Source organism: Siniperca chuatsi, linkage group LG13 (genome assembly GCF_020085105.1).
Source record: "Siniperca chuatsi isolate FFG_IHB_CAS linkage group LG13, ASM2008510v1, whole genome shotgun sequence".
NCBI lineage: Eukaryota > Metazoa > Chordata > Actinopteri > Centrarchiformes > Sinipercidae > Siniperca > Siniperca chuatsi.
Genome location: NC_058054.1, coordinates 20,019,547 through 20,038,291, shown reverse-complemented (window position 1 = coordinate 20,038,291; position 18,745 = coordinate 20,019,547). Strand labels below are relative to the sequence as shown.

General features: G+C 40.0%; 2 protein-coding genes across 3 annotated transcripts; one reads left to right on the top strand and one right to left on the bottom strand.

The window, feature by feature from the left end:
- The first annotated feature begins 1,405 nt into the window (after positions 1–1,405).
- wu:fc46h12 (uncharacterized protein LOC568958 homolog) lies at positions 1,406–4,586 on the top strand. Its single transcript, XM_044218214.1, has 5 exons — positions 1,406–1,806; positions 2,368–2,476; positions 3,427–3,537; positions 3,924–4,002; positions 4,168–4,586. The coding sequence occupies exons 1-5, from the start codon at positions 1,709–1,711 to the stop codon at positions 4,257–4,259; spliced, it is 489 nt and encodes a 162-aa protein (XP_044074149.1). The 5' UTR covers positions 1,406–1,708; the 3' UTR covers positions 4,260–4,586.
- A 4,373-nt stretch (positions 4,587–8,959) lies between these two features.
- Positions 8,960–18,689, bottom strand: LOC122886259 (Y+L amino acid transporter 2). 2 transcript variants are annotated; one of them, XM_044218212.1, is made up of 11 exons: positions 18,363–18,689; positions 15,909–16,063; positions 15,117–15,646; positions 13,668–13,793; positions 13,441–13,585; positions 11,527–11,650; positions 11,177–11,280; positions 10,989–11,085; positions 10,740–10,889; positions 9,722–9,905; positions 8,960–9,374 (listed from the first exon to the last, which is right to left on the bottom strand). In XM_044218212.1, exons 3-11 carry the CDS (start codon positions 15,634–15,636, stop codon positions 9,280–9,282), a joined length of 1,545 nt encoding a protein of 514 aa, XP_044074147.1. In that variant the 5' UTR covers positions 15,637–15,646; positions 15,909–16,063; positions 18,363–18,689; the 3' UTR covers positions 8,960–9,279. The 2 variants fall into 2 exon arrangements, with proteins under 2 accessions (XP_044074147.1, XP_044074148.1); XM_044218213.1 differs by having other exon boundaries at positions 15,909–15,991.
- Between the last annotated feature and the right edge of the window lie 56 nt (positions 18,690–18,745).

Genomic DNA, 18,745 nt, shown 5'->3' with positions numbered 1-18,745 from the left:
AAGTATACACCTCACACGTTAATGTTTATTGTATTATATTTAAGGTCAGGTCTGAAAAACACTGGATCCTACCTATTTTTCCCATGATGCAACCAATAGCATCTTTTCGTTAGACTTCCTCTGCCTGGGCAAAGTCCACTTTTTTCAAACTCCAGGCTCCAAGTTTGTAACACAGGTTTCCTCTTAAAAGTGGTCTCCAAGTTCAGATCAACATTATTGTATCAGACTTGACGAAGTTCCTCCAGCGCCACAGAAGCCTGCCTCCTCTGCAGCTCCTCAGTCCCCCCTTCAGACATCTCAAGTCTCTTACATTGTTTACAGTAATCTGTTCCTGTGCAAAGTCTGGAAATTGAGTTGCATGACCATATTTCTATAGCAAAAAGCATGTAAATGGAAAGAGAGAGCCCATGTCTTTCTTCCCCTGCTAAAGACTCTTTCCCATTCTATTTCAGGTTCTATTTTTCTGGTCACTGATTATACAACTTTTGTTCCAGTGCTTGAATTAGACACATCCTCCAGCATCTAACCTATCAACCAACAAACAGCAACCTGTAAATCAGAACATTTCTGGAAAAGTTCACAAGAATGAATGGTATTTATTTTTAGAATTTGTAATTGATTGAATATAGGTCACTGTTAGGGAAAAAGAACATTTGACTCATGAAAGACTTCTTTCAAAGCACGTATTTTACACATCTTTGTCAAACATGAAGCATCTTTAGGATTTAAAGACAAATAATTAAGATTTAACCCCCTGAAAATTTTGTTTCAAATGTATTTCATGTTAACAATCAACTATTAAATCTAACTATCAAATGACAACGTGTATAAGAAATGTCTCACTAGATGAAACCACAGAGAACTGTCACCGGACTCTGCAGTTCCCCAACTCTACGGAGTGATTTTAAGGTCTTTCAGCTCATTGTTTTGGTGTTATGCCCGCAACTTTAACGCAGCAGACAGCTGCTTTCAGTGTTAGGGAGGCAGTACAAGCAAAAAAGACTCACTAAGGAGAGGCTTCTTTCAAAACACTGATTTTACACATGCCATTTCAACCACAGAGCATCTTTAAGGTTTGCAGAAAAAATAAGTAAGATTTAATTTTCATGTTCTACATTACTGTGCACCATAACTGACTGATACAGAGAAACAAAATGTTCTTCCGTGTTCCTTCAATGGAGTCTTTTCGAAAACTGTTCAGTGTGTTCTGTGGCTTATCCAGAGGGGCACAATGTTGCTGTGGATGTTGATGATACTGTGTTTTACTCAAGTTCAAGGTCTCTGCAAGGTCAAACTGCTCTCAATAGAAAGCAATGGCTGCAGAAGTTATGAAATCAATCTAAAAACTTCTGATCTGCTTTGAAAAGTATTCACCTGTATTTGAAATGGTTACGCAATCCATAATCATACACAGTTACCTGGTCCTTTAATGTAAATTATTTGAATAAACAATGCTGAGTCTAATTGTTGTAGAAATAACTTTCCGTGTGTGTTACTTCTGCTGTATTGATATCTTCAATTTCCTCCACTCTCTTTCTCTCACCCATGCTGTGGTCCGTGTTAATCAATGTTGAACTGTTCTCTTTTCCACATGACCCGTGATGCGTGGCCCTTTTAAGCCCTCGGGGGAGAGATCGAGCCGACATTCAGAAGACGTCCACACACTTGACCACATACTGGACACGGGCCTGATCTACCTGCCTTCAGTATGGACCTGAGATTCCTGTTTGTAGCTACAGCTCTGCTCCTGGGGGCCACACTCACCATCTCAGTGGCAGAGCGCACCGCACAGTGCAAAGTCAAATGGTAATGTAGATTTTATTTTTTGAGTATTTGTGCATAGTCAGCAATGATAGAGAGAGATAATTTAGAGATTTAATTAACTTGTGTTGAATCAAACTGTATATGAATGTACTGTGGGTGCTTTTAAGGAATATTTTATATTTTTACAAAAATGTAAAACTAGGCCTTTTTCATTTAATTATTAATGTCCATGCTGCACCATGTGACCAGTTAGACATAGATAATGCCTTATGATGGTGTTTGGGCTGCATGAAATCCACTGCTGTCACAGTCCAAAGGGGTCAAAAGCACGTTGGACAAGGTGCTTTAATCGAATTCAGAGTTCTGTGCAGCCTAATTTCTCACAAGTTATCTTGGACATGGGGAGGCTACAGGACGCACAAGACTCACATTTTTCATGGCTGTGCAGAGAAATGATTAACAGAATCTGAAGCGTGAGTTTCTATTCTGATACGTAAAGTTCATCTTTTATTAAACTGATTTTTCTGGTGTTTTTGAATACTACACAAGCCTTTAACTCAATATTACGGCAACAAATCTAACATTCACTGCTCTGCTCTGCAGGTTGTTTGGCATCTCGTGCCAAGATGTTCAAGAGAAGCTGGTGAGCCAGATTAAGGCCTGGCAGATCCAGGAAAGCTGTCTATATAGAGGGGAGAGGTGCTCGTATGAGGTCAGAAACATCCCAGTCCACTGAATATATATATATATTTATTACAAATAATGAATTAGGAGTTATTTTGGTGAAAATAATCCACATTGTCAGCATTCATTTGAATGCAGCAAGCTAGCCGATGGATGTAAGCATGTTTCTTCACAGAGATAATAATATAAACATCTCAAATAAACAATGTACATTGTCCATAACTCAAAGGTTTTAGATAGACCATAATGCCTTTTGACCACTTGCCTGCAGCAGTGTCTGCATAGAAGGTAGTTAACAATTAAAATGTAATCAAATATACATTTATCCTTTAATATCTTGTGAACATGCAACAGATACATATTATACCATTTCTTGGTAACACTCCACTTTAACCTCCCTATTTAGCATGTACAAATAGTATATAATCATTTAATAAATAGGTTGTAATGTAGTTGTAAGCAGAAGTGTTTATTAATGTAATTGTCAACAACTATAACTCCTCCTGTGGGGATAAGTGGAGGCTGCAGCAAACATCTATTGAATGAAAATATAGTAAAACACAGTTGTAATGATATAAAATATGATTATATTTATAATTGTTACACTTGAATCTGAGTACAACTACATTATAGTGTGTTATACACCATTTATTAAATTCTTATAAAGTGGTTATAAATGCTAAGGGGGGTGGGGGGTTACCCTTTTCAGTGTGGTCATTAAATAAGTCATTTCTCACTGAAATCACAGCCACACAGATCCTGAAAACAATTAACAGAAACAAAATAATTTGTCTGCATATAACACAGTGTTCACGAGATATTAAACAATAAGATACGTGCAAACTGAAACGTGTCACTGTGTTATGATCAGTGTTTCCTTGACACACAATGTAGAAAATATATACAAACAAACTGAGCTTGAAATGTGCAGCTGGCAACGTTCCTGTCAGACCTGACTGAATTTGAAATGTGTTGCAGCTTGTGTCGACAGCTCCGTACCTGATCGTAGCCACGCACACGTCTCCAGCAACCAAAAAAGTGAACAACCTTCAGTTTCTTCTAGAGCAGTCCACCGTTTGCAAAGTGACTGTAAGTGTGTGTTTTTCTGAATGATGCAGCTCCTCTGCTCTGCTGGACTCACAACAAGCTTTGCTCATCATTAATGTTTTGCTCATCATTAATGTTTCTATTTGACTTAATGGTGCCATCATAAAAATGTTAAATTCTGGATATTTTTACTCAGTATCATATGGCTTTGATGAAATGTTGAAACAAGCAGACACAAAAACGTGCATGTGATGTTACAGCGAGGAGTTATTTTTCTGACTTTAAAGCTACTCCAAGGAATGTTAAAGGCGAAAAATCAGAGTTCAGAGAGTTAATCAGCTTTAGTCACTGGCATTCCTCTTTGACATACTGTTTCCCTTCTGGTGCTTCATGAAAAATCAGCGTCTTCTGATGTTTCTGATGTGCAGGGCGAGGCAGTGTCTGAGTTCTTCAAAGATACAGCTGATAACAACACAAACTACTGCAGCCTCCAGAACCTGATGGACGGTAAATATTTTATCTGTTCCACAGATAAGAACTACCATGAAAGTGGATTTTGTTTTATCTTGTTGTGTTGTAGAGTGTAGACTATATTCAGTAATTCATACATGTCAGCGTTTTAATCCACAAGGAGCCATGATAATGAGTGTCCATGTGCTCATCTCTGTTCAGGAAGTGACCTGATCAATGCTGAAGGATACAAACAGTTCAGCAACAAATGGATCTGTTCGGGGTTCGATACTGCCAACTGCACCTTATCTTAGGTGGAGAGTAGATCTCCCTCGCTCCAAATTTCACTTCATATGTGGAATGAAGACTTCAGAGAAAACAAGTGCTTTACAGTGTATTTTTCCTTCTGTTTTATTCCCTATGTGCATCATTAATATTTGAGTTAATAGTTTAAAAAAATGCTTAGCAACAGCAGTTTCAAATGATTCATGTTTTCGCTGAAACCAGTTTTTTTTTTTACATAAATGTAATGATATGAATGCATTTCGCGAATTACTTAACAGCTGACGCAGACTTCCCCTGAACAGTAATTAAATATTGTATTGTCGTGTTTTTACAATAAATGAATAACAGAAAATACAGCTTTTTGTGAGACTTGCTCAGTCAACTATCTAACGCTTCTCATGATGAAGTGAAAATGGTGAAAACAAGGTAGAAACAAAGTACAACAATATAATAAGATGAGAGTATATGTGTTTGAGTTCACTCCCCTGTAAGTGTGTAGTATGAGGTCTACCAGTCAAATTTGACAGTGAGGTTTCATCATAGCAGCTCCTTTTTAATTTGTATTAAAAATCTGTTTGACTAAGAATACATTCGTATTTATTTCAAAGCTGTAAATAAATGAGCAATTTTTGTGAATGTGAACAGTGCCTTTTATAAAATGGTACTTTGAACACAGGTGTAGTGGCAAAGAAGAGAATTAAATAGGATGCATTAAAAAAACATGCAAAATGATGAAGAGTGTATTTAAAAACAGATACATAAGACAAACTAAGCATCTAAAACTACATTTTACACTCTACTGCAGCGCAGTAGGCTGTTAATACATATATGTGATGTCAGGTGGAGATGTATTAACAAGAAAAGGGAGGCTTCTAAGAGAAGAGGATAAAATAAGTTATAAGCAAGCAGCAAAACAGAGCTTCCTAATTCTGTAGATAAATATAAAAAAAGTAATTAAGAAAATTATAGATATAATTTGTTTTAACCCAACTGATTTAAAACAGATTCAACTGAACTGGAAAAGTTGAGAGAAAAGTTTTACCTTTTATTTAAATATTATCTGGCTGTTTTCCAATAAACGTGAGGCACAAAAATCACAAACAGTCCATGGTACGTCTTATAAATGGTACCATACATATTGGTTCATTGGTGTGTTGGTGTTGAAAAACATATGTGTGATGTGAAAAGTGCAGTTGCCTAGAACAGTAGCTTTGCAGTAGTGATGGCCGAAAATGAACGAACAAATCTTTTTGAACAACTCTTTTTTTAGTGTCCGGTATGTACTGGGTCAGCCAGTCGAACGTCCGACTGCTCATGAATCCTCGACTTTCCCCACATGCTGTTATCGTAGGGTGCTGCTCACTCTGCCTACAGTGAGTGAACGAGAAGCGACTGAATTGGAGTCGAGTCTAGACAGCCTGGCAGAGCACAATTACTGAACGAGACCGAAGTAACCGTTCTCTTGTGGGACACCAGCTGCTGCTTGCCCAGGAAGAATCGATGCAGTCAAATCACATTTTCTGTAACATCTGTTGGGCTTACATAGACTACCTACATACAAGCTTGGGCTCGTTACTAAAAAAAACCAAACTAAAATATAAATATATATAAATAAAAAATACACCGCTTAGCAAAAATTTTATGTTTTACTGTACACCCCAAAACATTTTTTAATCAGTACTTGCCTGGCATACCCGACAAAAAAACTTCAGGCTACATTCCTTGAATAGCATTAGAGCGGTCAGCTTACCATTTAAACTAGAACGGCCTGCTACTATGTCATGTCTCTATTGTCTCAGGAAAAAGAATGACTAATGTCGTAGCACAGCAACATCACTGAATGCAGGAGCGAGGACTGATTAAAACAGACTCGAGTCAATCGACCTTCACAGTCAACCGAGCCAACAGGCCAATGGTGCATCCATGCTCCTCAGATGGTCGTTTGTCCCGACTTCAGTGTGTTCATGAGCTATAAGTTATAAAGTGGAAAAGACATGGACCCTACAAACAAGATGTGTTGTATTTTATTGCTCAGTGTGTTTAAAACAGCATGTTGTTAACGAAGAGAAAAGGAAAATCATTTTTCCAGATAATTCCGACACCACATGAATGCAGCAGCAGCACAAGGCTGCGGAGGTAACTGGGAAGTCTGCTACTTGCCGGCTCAAAGAACGACAGATCGTTGGTCAGTGACATTTCTGTTACATTGTATTTAGCTTACATAGCCTACCTACACACAAGTGGGATGCTGAATCAATGCATTAAAATGAATATTTCATCTTAATTAATGTAAACTAACATTTTCAAAACTCAAGAGGTTTGATACAATTACATGTATCAACTCGAAGGAACCAATACCGTGAAAAGAATCGGTCCGCCCATCACTACTTTGCAGTAGCTGCACTTCTGCTTTCAGCGACCTGCTTTTTGTGTACCTGCCACTGGCTAGCTCTTCAACTTTGAGGAGTGAAGAGGGGACCCAAGTGCGCAAGCCTCCCCCTGCCAGCACACAGCCTCTCCACCACCAAGACTTCTGCAGTGCCTCCCTGCGGCAACACACATGCGATAACTGGGTATCACTCGATCCCAGGCTGAACTGCATGGGGAGCAGCAGTGGGCCCCAGATAAGTGTTGCACAGGCCCACCGGTGGCAGGATATGCCCTGGCATCCGCCAACCACTGCCTATGGGTCAAATAGCACAGAAAAAAAACCAGCTTGGACTCCATTAAGCAGTTAAATGTTTTGAAGCATTGTTCTGGCAACTCCTACAGCCGAACTGATGCCAAATGTATCGGTTCACCGTTCCTTTGGCTCACGCCAGGTAGGGGAGCCCTGCTACCCGGGCAACTCAGGGCCTCCATTCAATTTGCTCAGGCCTCCTGTGCCCTGGAGAGGAAACTCCAGCTTCACTGTGTGAAATGGGTGCCAGGGGCTGCCTCCGACTGTGGGAGAGATGCCCAGATCTCACTGGACAGCTACTGCCTGCCTCAAGCTGGGCAGCCCCCAGCCTACCTGCTTCATTGGGTGCATGAAGCTTATCGGTTTATCCCAACAAGTGGGCTGTACCAAACAAAACAAAGAAAGTAAAGACTTCAGCATCACGTTTGGGATGCTGGTACCTGGTACCAGGACCGTGACGCGCGGACTAAAAGACAACCTACAAAAGATAAGCGATGTCCATAAGACTGCAGTCATAAACAACAAACTGGTGCAGACTGAGACTCCTGGCTGCTTGGGACTCATGGCATTGGCAAAATTAATGAGAATGGGCAGCGTCTGCTTGAGCTCTGCGCATACCACAACCTATCCATTACCAACTCATACTTCCAGACTAAACCCTGTCACAAAGTCTCCTGGAGACACCCATGGTCTGGTCACTGGCACCAGCTGGACCTGATCACCAACAACCTGTCACTCGATGCTGAACTAAGCAGCCGCATCAGAAAAGCAGCCTCTACTTTTGGGAAGCTCACAGATTGAGTTTGCCATTGTCCCATACTCTGAGTCCACACAAAGGTACAGGTGTACAGAGCCTGTGTCATCAGCACACTCATGTATGGTAGTGAAGCTTGGATCCCTCACTACTCACATCAAAAGCAGAGGCTAAACAGCTTCCACCTGCGCTGCCTGAGGTATATACTGGGCATCACCTGGAGGGACAGGGTCACACACACAGCAGTTCTGGAGAGAGCGCACAACAGACAAATCCAGAAGGACATTCTCTACGCTGAACTGTCATCTATAGGGCTGGGCTTAAAAACAAACAAAATAATCTATTTTCCGATTCAAATCGATCTTCATTTGAGTAATCTGATATCAATCCACATGCAGCGGGACCCCAGCCACCAGTGTTAGTTGCTCCTCTCCAGGAGAAGCTTTCTCTGGCCGCGAAGTGCAGCGAGTTTGGCTCCGCAGATCGGAAGGCGTACCATGGGTGCAATACTGGAATACTTGGGTATACTTCAGATTTGGCTGCTGTCACGTGTTGTGCTGCTAGCTTGATGAACTCTTTCTTTGAGCTAAAAAGAGCACATAGATGCGCCGAACGTAAGACGAAGAAAGTTCACAAACAGTGCTTATAAATGTTGATACACAACCACGCGGTATTAAAGCGTGAATAACACTAAAACTCTACAACATATGATGCTAACTTAGGTTTTGTGAGTCGGGTGAAAATCTGCTATTCAGGTATACAGGTTACGCATCAGTCCAGATGGTCAAACCACCGCCGCTCCGCCGGTCGGAGCTCGACCAATCAGAAATGTTCATCGCAGCCTGAAAGTTCCTGTACTTTTGGGAAGTACTACCCCCCACCCCCTTCTAAAAACCTGCTCTGAAAGTCTGAAATCCTGTGTAATGTCATAACATAATATGTAAATTTATTGAAATTAGCCATTTAAAGTGAAGAATAATAGCCCTTAAATAAGACACTTAACTTCACAGTGAAACTGCTCAGAAACCAATCCTAGAATATTGGTTGAAATTGACAATTTGGTAGTGTTTTACAATGGTACAGTTATTCACATATGAATACGTAATCAAATTGTAAAAATATCCCTGGATAAATAAGAGCATCAGACGTGCTTCAGAAAATGTAGGACTATGACATGATTGAATTCCAACCACATAATCATTATTTTCATTACTTGATGTTTTTCTTTTAAACAATGTCAGACAAAAAGTAAAAAGCTTACATATTCACACAAATCTGAAAAATAAAATGTGAGCTTGAGCTACATATTTTTTGCCATAGTTTTATTAAATCCTCATAGAAGATATTCTTGATCTCTGTAGAAAAAAAAAAGTATATTGCATTTTCAGAAGAAAGCAACAGTTTGCAGCTTCTCAAGTGCCTGCTCCTTAGTGGTGAGCCATTTGAGATGTCTTTTTTTTTTTTTTTTTCCCCTTTTCTTTTAAACTTGACCTGGCAGAAGTAATCCTCACACTCTTTCAATGAAAGGCCTTGTTTTTCTGCCTTGTTGGAAGTCAACAAATGGACAAGACTGAGGCCTCCGGCTGGCTACTGAACGACGGGGTTTGTCTGCAGCTCACTGCGTTTTACTGCCTGCTTGTGCTTCTGTCTCTGTGTCAAATTCAGTCAGGCAGCAGTAGAGCAGCATCTGGGTGGATCTGGTGGCAAAGGCTGGAGGAGGGAAGATGTAGGAGGGATGGGAAAATACAGAGAGAGTCGAGAGGTCAGTTACAGCTGACTCTGATAATCAAAGATGATTAATGCTGTATTTCGAAAGTGATATAAAACCATGTGAGACAGATATTTGACAAACTGGGTGAAGGGTGTCCGATTGTGTAATGATAAAAAAAAGTAATCTCATGCTTTGTGTACTGGAAGTGACTTCCGTTGGTCACTTCCTCTTTAAATGTTTGAACATGGTTCAACAAATACAGGACAGTAATTAACTGCTAATCATACCCTTAAATTAAATGAAAACACACATCCTACTGCACTCAAATATTACGTTTAAAACTTACCATTTAACTTGTGAATGAATTTGGGCCTCCTCTCCTCAGGCAGGTAAACGGCCACATAGTAGACCGGCACCCCAGACAGTGCAATGCCAATTCCTATGAGAGAATTGATGGTGTCTCCGTACAGAGGGACGATGACTAAGAACAGGCTACACAGACAGTAGATGATGGGGAAGAACAAGGTCAACTGTGGAGAGAAAAAGACAAATCTGGTTAGTTTGTAAAACTGATGTATCTTGTGTGTCTACATGGCATTACAAACTATGGAAACTGTATTACCTGTATCAGTGCTTCAGATCATGTTCATAATCAGAGAAGGCACAACATGACAGACCCACTAACATTTTGAGTGCATGTTGTTGTTGTTAATTTAACACAAAAAGGTGACTGAGGTTGTACACAAAAGGCTGACAAGCTAAGTCAGTTGAAGAGGATAAAGAAAAAGCATCCTCCCTCAGGGAATCAGGATGGTGACCTCTGTATATCCTTTTTTTTTTGTATAGTACTTTGTCCTCTGTGAATCCCAAACATTGCCCTGCACATTTGCACTCAAGTGTGTACATTTTATTGTATAATTTGCCTTACAACTGGGACATACATGAAAGCCCACCTACACACTGGGCCAACATACACTAACATTTTACTACTTACACTACATATATTTATATTTTTTTTCCTTCTATTTTAGTTTAACTCTTATTCTAATTATTATTCTTTATTGCACACTAGCCTTTTTTGGACAGCCTTAAGAGTATCCCACACTGCATTTCATTTAACATATTGCATGAGCAGGTAACAAATAAAAACCTGTTCATCTTGAATCTAAATGTAACTATAGATATGTCTCCAAATGATAAATATGGGGTTCAAAGTGGACTTTTGAAACTATTACAGATATGATGTCACTTCATCATCCATAACAATATTTGAAATTGCCACAGGAACTGTAGTATTGTGTATATATACACTATGTATGTTATATTATATACAGAATGAATCTGAACAGTGAAAAAAGCAGCACCTTCACAGGCCTGTGTCTGTCCGGCTGAGTGATGCGTAGGTAGATGAGGCCGGCCACAGACAGCCCCACATAGAGCCAGTAACTGAAGCTGAAATAGTTGATGAGCTGGAACACGTCCTCCACGCACAGGAAGATCAGACTCATTAACCCCTGCAGCCACACAGCACAATGACAAGTTACTTATTCTATCAGAACATGAATTCATATATTCATGCGTTCCTGCGAATGTTTTGTTGTTTGGGTCCTCACATTGAACAGCAGTGCAGGTATTGGTGTGTAGCGCTCCAGGTGAATCAGACTCAAGCTGTTGGGGAGGTGGCCCTCTCTGGCCCCGACGAAAAACAACCTGCACGTCGATCAACAAAGATGGAAAGTTATTGGCAAAATACTCATGATATGAGCCTAAAGTCAGTGCCTGTTCAGCATTTCCTGATTACCGTGAGGCAGCAATGATAGAAGCATTGAGTCCTCCGTAGCAGGACATGGCCACTGAAACAGGGATGATCCACTTCAACGGCCCCAGGACAGCATTCCCAAATGTCTGTGGGGTTAACATGGTTTACTACACACTCTGAATGAGGAAGTCTAATCAGATCTGTTTTCAGGAGAGCCTATCAATGCCTCAGACCATTATATTGTCCACATTTCATTGACATCAAGCAAGCAACTTCCACTTAAGTTTCTGAAGCCAGAGTGCAATGTCTTGGGTCAACCGTTTCTAAGCAGAGCAGGACTATATTTAGCAGCAGAGTGAATTATCTTTCTCAGTTGACTGTTGGTGTCTTACCACAGCGACGGCGTCACTGGCCAGCAGAGATGGCATGTCCAGAACCACATAGTATGCCACGTTGGTCAGAAGGTAGATAATGGTCACTATGGGCATGGAAATGGCAATGGCCAGGGGCAGATTCCTACAACAACAACAACACAGCCGTTACTGACTCACTGAAAACCTGCAATAAATGGATTACACAGGGTTCACGTGAGGGTTTTACTCAAGTTTAATTCCAACCTCTACAGCCCATTTCCCTTTGTTCAAAGGGAATGATTAAAATGTAATCCCATGTGATTTTACAATGGGACTAGTTCTGTCAAATTTGCCTAAACAAAACAAACAACAAAAGAGGGTGAAAATTAATAAGCCAGAGAATTGATCATGGCCGTGCTACAACATGTCTTGTAAAAGACTGCAATAACTGATATTTTGGCCACTTGGTGGCAGCGGAAACAAGCTGCAACCACAAAACTGATATTATCACCTTTAAGTTTACAGTGGTGTGAAAAAGTGTTTGCCCCCTTCCTGATTTCTTATTTTTTTGCATGTTTGTCACACTGAAATGTTTCAGATCATCAAACTAATTTAAATATTAGTCAAAGATAACACAAGTAAAAAGAAAATGCAGTTTTTAAATGAATGTTGTTATTATTAAGGAAGAGACTGGGCAAAAAAAAAAAACCAAACAAACAAACAAAAAAAAAAAAAAAACAGCCCCAGACCATCACACTACCACCACCATATTTTACTGTTGGTATGATGTTCTTTTTCTGAAATGCGGTGTTACTTTTACGCCAGATGTAATGGGACACACACCTTCCAAAAAGTTCAACTTTTGTCTCGTCAGTCCACAGAGTATTTTCCCAAAAGTCTTGGGGATCATCAAGATGTTTTCTGGCAAAAATGAGACGAGCCTTAATGTTCTTTTTGCTCAGCAGTGGTTTTGACTCATTGCAAGTTATCGCAAATGCTTGATTGCAGTTGTTGCTGCTAAGGGTGGCCCAACCAGTTATTAGGTTTAGGGGGCAATCACTTTTTCACACAGGGCCATGTAGGTTTGGATTTAGTTTTCCCTTAATAATAACAACCTTCATTTAAAAACTGCATTTTATGTTTACTTGTGTAATCTTTGACTAATATTTAAATTAGTTCGATGATCTGAAACATTTCAGTGTGACAAACATCAGGAAGGGGGCAAACACTTTTTCACACCACTGTATATGGCTAACATATTAGCCAGTTACTAATTTACAGTTCTGGAGCAACATTAGCATTCATTTGGAGTTGTGTTTGTGTCCACCTGACAAAAGTAAGTCAGGTTTTGTCCCTATTTTAGCTCTGGTTTTAGTCTTCACCAACCCCTGAGGGAAATGTCTGGCTTGTTAGCGGCTAAATGCTCCACTGTGTTCACCAGTTGGTCGCTAACTGTGTCTGTTGACGTTTAAGGTAAAACAGCTGTCTGTTGTGTCTGGAAACAAGGTTGATGAGACCAAAACATTAACGTTGCAGGCAGGGAAACATATACTTAGTCTTTTGAGCCACTGTTAACATAAAAACATTGATTATAGCAGCTTTAAATAAAAGCATAAACAAATGTCTGACTGTAATTTGAGACAAATAATACAGAGTAAGATCAAAAACCATTTGTCATTTAATGAGTTCTAGTTTGTCAATTAAGTTTTAGGTTTTAGTATAATTTCCACTGGCTCATTTTCACCATCTGTATTACCTTATTTAACCTGGTCAGAGCTTTGTTAGTCATTACATTTTTACCCTTACTGTCCACAAAGAAAACTGAGCAGATTCCTGCCAGAAGCAGGAAGTAAAATCAAGTCTAAATTGTCAAACATGTCCATGTAGGCACAAGTGTACATTTAGATGTCTGAGTGAGTGGTTATCTTATATGTCATTGTATGTGTGCATTACCTCTCTGGATTCTGAATCTCCTCAGTGACAAAGTTGAGTGTATCCCAGCCGGAGTAGGAGAAGAGAGCTGAGTAGAGGGCCAAAGCAATGGCTCCGGGATCTGTGGAGGAGCCCTCAAACGGACGCTCGAAGCTCTTTGTTTCTCCTACACAAAAGGAAAGATTAAAGCATGTGGCATTTATTTATTGTGTTTCCGCTGATGCATTCATTCTTTTATGTAATCTTACCATTAAATATTTTCAGGATTCCTACAATGATGATGAGGAAGAGTGCCAGGAGTTTGGCATAAGTGAAAATGTCCTGGATCAGAGTGCCCCACTTCACATAGGCACAGTTAACAAAGATTAGCATACCTGAAAAAAACAAACAAACAAGAGGAATAAGGCATGATTGAGATGTTAATTTATACAAACAAGCTTCTAGTATAGCTTCTGCTTATATATATATATATATATATATATATATATATATATATATATATATATATATATATATATATATATATATATATCGAATGGAAGCCTGTTATCTCTCAGCCCTGTGCCAAAGATCGATGACCATCTTCTCTGTGTCATGTAAGCCACAGTCAGTATGTAGGTATAGAAACTGAAGCTCACTTCTTGGTAAGGAGACTCATGAATCATGGCATTGCTGCTCTCTAACCTAAATACCACTCCTGCTAACTACATTCTTCACAGCACAAAGCCAGGCTGTAAACCACAATGGTATTTGTACAGGACTGGCGGTCTAACTATAGCTGATGCATGTCCCACAATCACACACACACAGTTTGGCACAGGGATGAATGGATACTAAATATGTACTAGGGCTATAATACCACTCCACCACTTGTTTTTGCCCATCTCATCCTTAATAGGTAGTACTAAAGCTTTTATCTGTTTTAACAGATAATATGCACTGACAAATACATTGCCTTTCCTGTGACTGCTTCACAATAAAAGCCACTTTGTGTTTCAACAGTTGAATGCTTTTAATGTGAAACTGCAGCTAAATCTTGGGTTTGCATTAATACAGCTACAGAGAGTGAGGCTGATATCAATGGGATTAAATTAAAAACAGTAACGCTGGATTACATGCATTCCTCTCTTTCTTGCGAATCCCATGTGTGTGTGAAGGCAATTTAAATCCAATGCGGGAGTGGTGGACTCTGCCACTAACAATGAAAACTACTATATAGAGTGGTAATAATTGAATGTAAATAAATTAAATGGCTATTACTGAAAAATAGATCATAAATAGTATCAAAAATGGGGTTTGATTACATGAATCTTAAGGATGATAACTTTAAGGTTATGTGTTTTGTTTCAGTATTTTTCTATCTGCAGCACAATCGTGAAAAATGCGTCTTGGTGATCAAGAGATGGCGAGTTGACATCAGGAACTGTGGTGAGGCCAGAGTGGGTATCAGAGTGTAAATTTCAAACACTGCCTGTAGTTTTCTGTAACATCTTGTAATTGCACAGACTTTTATGTTTGATAGTAGATAATGCACATTTATAGCTAAAAGAACACAGCATAGATTTTACTCCGTTTTTACAGATTAAAATTAAAGAATTACATTCCCAGTCAAAGCTAATTCTTGCAATCTGCCTTTCTGGGTGATATATGCTGAACTTCATCTCACACACTCACTCAGACACAAGAGTGTTTCTTACAGAGGCAGGCTGCAGCAATAAGCCGGACAGAATCGTAAGGTGGCTGGCAGGTGGGGTAGAAAGCCTCCACCAGGTAGTTGGCGAAGGTCAGTGAAATCACAGCCTGGCTGGCCGGCTCGATCAGCAGGATGGACGTCCACAGGCGGATGAAAGCCAGGAAGCCTCCAAACGATTCCAGGATGTAGGCGTAGCTGGCTCCAGACTTGGTGATGGTGGTGCCGAGCTCTGCGTAGCACAGAGCCCCAAACACTGAAAAGACACCTCCAACAGCCCAAATCAGCAACGACAGCCCGTAAGAGGCACTGTGCATGAGTACACCCTTCGGTGAGACAAAGATCCCAGAGCCAATCATGTTGCCAACGATGAGGCAGATTCCATTAATGAGGGAGATTTCTCTCTTCATCTGCATTTTCTCTTCTTTCCCAGTATTTGGGGCCTTTAAGTCCTCGTCAGATGGAGCCCGTGAACTTGGGCATATCGTCTGTGACATGACCCCCATCTTCTGCCTGAGATCCCCCATTAGTCCAGTGCTAATGTGGAAATGATAAGGCAAGAATTAAAAAGGGGATTATTCCAATTTAACAGTCAGTTATTCCACATAAATATGGCTTGATTTTCTTAAATGCGCTGTTCATTTAATGTCTAACTACACATATCAAGACTGAAACATAAAAACCAAATCCCCCAGTAACACTTTTCCCCATAGCCCACCCTTTATGCTTCCAGACAGGACCAAAACATAGTTAAACGGTGTAGTAATTTATGACATAAGAGGACAAAAAGTGAACTTACTTTATGTGCTTACTTATAGAAGATCACCAGGTATATTTGTTCCTCTGAGCATGTAGAGTCTCCCTCAGGTCAGTGCTGCTCCTCTAAACCAGGCAATGAGACATTGGTGAGAACACATCTGAGAGGCAGCAACAGGACGGTCGATGTTGCAATCCCTGCAGACCAGCACAACCACAACGGGTGTTTTTCCAACACCAGGCGAACCGCACTCTCGTGTTCCCCCCCCTGTGCTATTTTCAGACAAGACAAGCAGATCTCGTCCCTGCCCCCAGAGGGGAGCCAAGCTGCTTCTGGGTCAACATACATACATACATACATACATACATACATAGAGTCAGTAGATTGTATGATATAGAACATATTGTGATGTGTACTGTCATCAAAACTGTGCAAATAGAGTAAATATTGCACTTAGATTGATGTCACCAAAAGAAATCAAGAAGAAGAAAGCGGGCAGGAGTAAAAACAGAGTATGCATTTTAATGAAGAGTTTGATACAATATATGAAAAATCCTAGCTTCTGTTGAAACCACACCTACACATCAACGGAACTTTATGTAACATGTTATATTATTGTTTGATCCACTGATACTGACATGGGCACTAAATTAGGTTGGTGTTTTGCAGTGGGCAAGTCTACAAATATCAATTCATCGCTTAACATAAACAATGCATGAGTTTTTAAGAAGTGATCACAAATGAAAATATATATAAAAAAGATGAAACTATCATCTACAGTACAAAATATGTTACAACATATTTAGGCTATCAAATGTGTAGCATTTATACACAACTTTGCCTAATATGTTTGTATAAGGCATTTGCACATTACTATAGTTGAGACCAAAAGCAGAATGTGAGGCACAGTTATCAAAGACTAGTCCAACATTATGGAAGCATATCTACCTTGCTTGGCCTTCCTCTTGTCATTTAAATAACATTATCACAAATATCATTGTGTACGATTTCCTTTAATAATGTGTCTTAGTAAGAATGACCTGCTGTGGCTCATTTCTCACTTTGTTTTTCATAATACTTCTTTATTGAACTGCAGTTCACTTTGGACGTAATGATGGGGAACCTGTGCATCCACATAATAAAAGGATGAAGTGCATTTATTTAAAGAAATGGGAACCAAACAAACGTTATTCTGTGGTGAATTTATAGATTGCACAGACAGTAAACGCCACAGCTACATTACTGTAATTTAAGCACCCATTTGAGGAAACGAAGGCAGTGATGAAGACAAATTGTAAGGCCCTTAACAAGAAACTATATGCACACAACATTCACACTAGAGCTGTAACGATTAGTCAATCAATCCATATGTCAAGAAAATTAATCTGCAACTATTTTGATAAAAATATCTACCGATTTAATTGATTAAGTAAAAATACCAACAATTCACTATTTCCAGCTTCTCAAATGTGATTATTTGCTGGTTTTCTTAGCGTTCTATGACAGTAAACTGAATATCTTTCGGTTTGGGACTCGCTGGTTGGACAAATCAAAGATGAAGATGTCACCTTGGGCCCTGGGGCACAGTGAACTATACTTTACCATTTTCTGACATTTTATAGCCCAAAATCGAGAAAATAATCGTCCGATTAATTGATGCTAAAAATAATCGTTAGTTGACTTAACGACAATGCATTTAGGCACAAAGAACATGCTGTCACTGGCGCCATCTATCGGATCCTGGTGCAAAGCAGGAAAAAACGCGGTGGTAAAATTATAATAGCCTAATAAATTCCATTGGCGTTTGAAAAACTCCAAACACGACCAGACGACTTTTTAAAAATCAATTTATTTTGCTAACACAGCTACACACTGCACTCTGACTGTGCCATTCCTCCTGTAGCTTAGCCTACACTGACTGTCCCATTGGCTTCACTAGCGGCAGAAGAAGAAAAACACCATGTTTGCTATAACGTGTCCATCGAGTTCGTGAGTTAGCAACAGATATCATTTCATAAATAAAGTTTCTTTATTATAAATTAGACAACATTGCAGTTAGCAGCTTCTTTTGTCAATCTCCATGTCCTGGCAGTGCCCGGTTGTTTGGTAGGCTGTTCTGTTAGCTTTCCACATGCTGTCGAAAACATTTCTGGCGAGCATTAGCTGGGTCAGTGTGTGCTGGTAGATTTCAGCCGGAGCCTTTCTCACCGACCTGCAATTCTTATCATGCTGTTTCCTTGGTAGGCTTGGCTATTAAGAAAAAAAAAAAAAAGGCGCACCAGAGAACAGCCGTGTGTTGACATTTAAGCTACATGTTGATAAGAGCCATTCCGAGAGCCAGCAGGCCTTTATAGGGACAACTACAGAAACAGCCCAAACTTTGTTGGCGCACGCAGTCTCCTCACGACATGACGCCATCAAACATTACCTACATTACCTCCAATGTTTAACCCAAGTCGGCGCCAATGTCTGCTGTATGTAATGTGTGAATCATACCTGCCAACATTTAGGTTTCCCGTCTGCCTGAGAGCAGCCGCGCACGTGCCCCTTGGATCGCGGTGTGGGTTGCCAGGTTGCGTGACAGATGGGTTAAAATAGTATGTAGTGTGTGGATTGTGTTTCATAGACGATCAGACAACTTGGAGACGTCAGACAAACAGCCAAAACCTGGATCCGTGTATTCATAATAAAGTTTGAGGGCCATGCAAATTGCGGGAGTTTCCCGGGAGGGCGCCGGGAGATGGCCTTTAAATACGGGAGAAACCCGGGAAAAACGGAAGTGTTGGCAGGTATATGAAGTAACGACAAACCTAGGGGCTGACAAAAAGGTTTTACTCTCATTTACACAGATGAACTGGTGCTACTGTCTTCATGTGAAT

Coding starts and splice junctions, on each gene's coding strand:
- LOC122886259 (XM_044218212.1), bottom strand. CDS start 15,636: ATGGGGGATCTCAGGCAGAAGATGGGGGTCATGTCACAGACGATATGC. Junction 11,281..11,526: donor CCAGTGACGCCGTCGCTGTG/GTAAGACACCAA, acceptor TTAACCCCACAG/ACATTTGGGAATGCTGTCCT. Junction 9,375..9,721: donor ATTCATTCACAAGTTAAATG/GTAAGTTTTAAA, acceptor TCCCTCCTCCAG/CCTTTGCCACCAGATCCACC.
- wu:fc46h12 (XM_044218214.1), top strand. CDS start 1,709: ATGGACCTGAGATTCCTGTTTGTAGCTACAGCTCTGCTCCTGGGGGCC. Junction 1,807..2,367: donor GCACAGTGCAAAGTCAAATG/GTAATGTAGATT, acceptor TCTGCTCTGCAG/GTTGTTTGGCATCTCGTGCC. Junction 2,477..3,426: donor GGGAGAGGTGCTCGTATGAG/GTCAGAAACATC, acceptor AATGTGTTGCAG/CTTGTGTCGACAGCTCCGTA.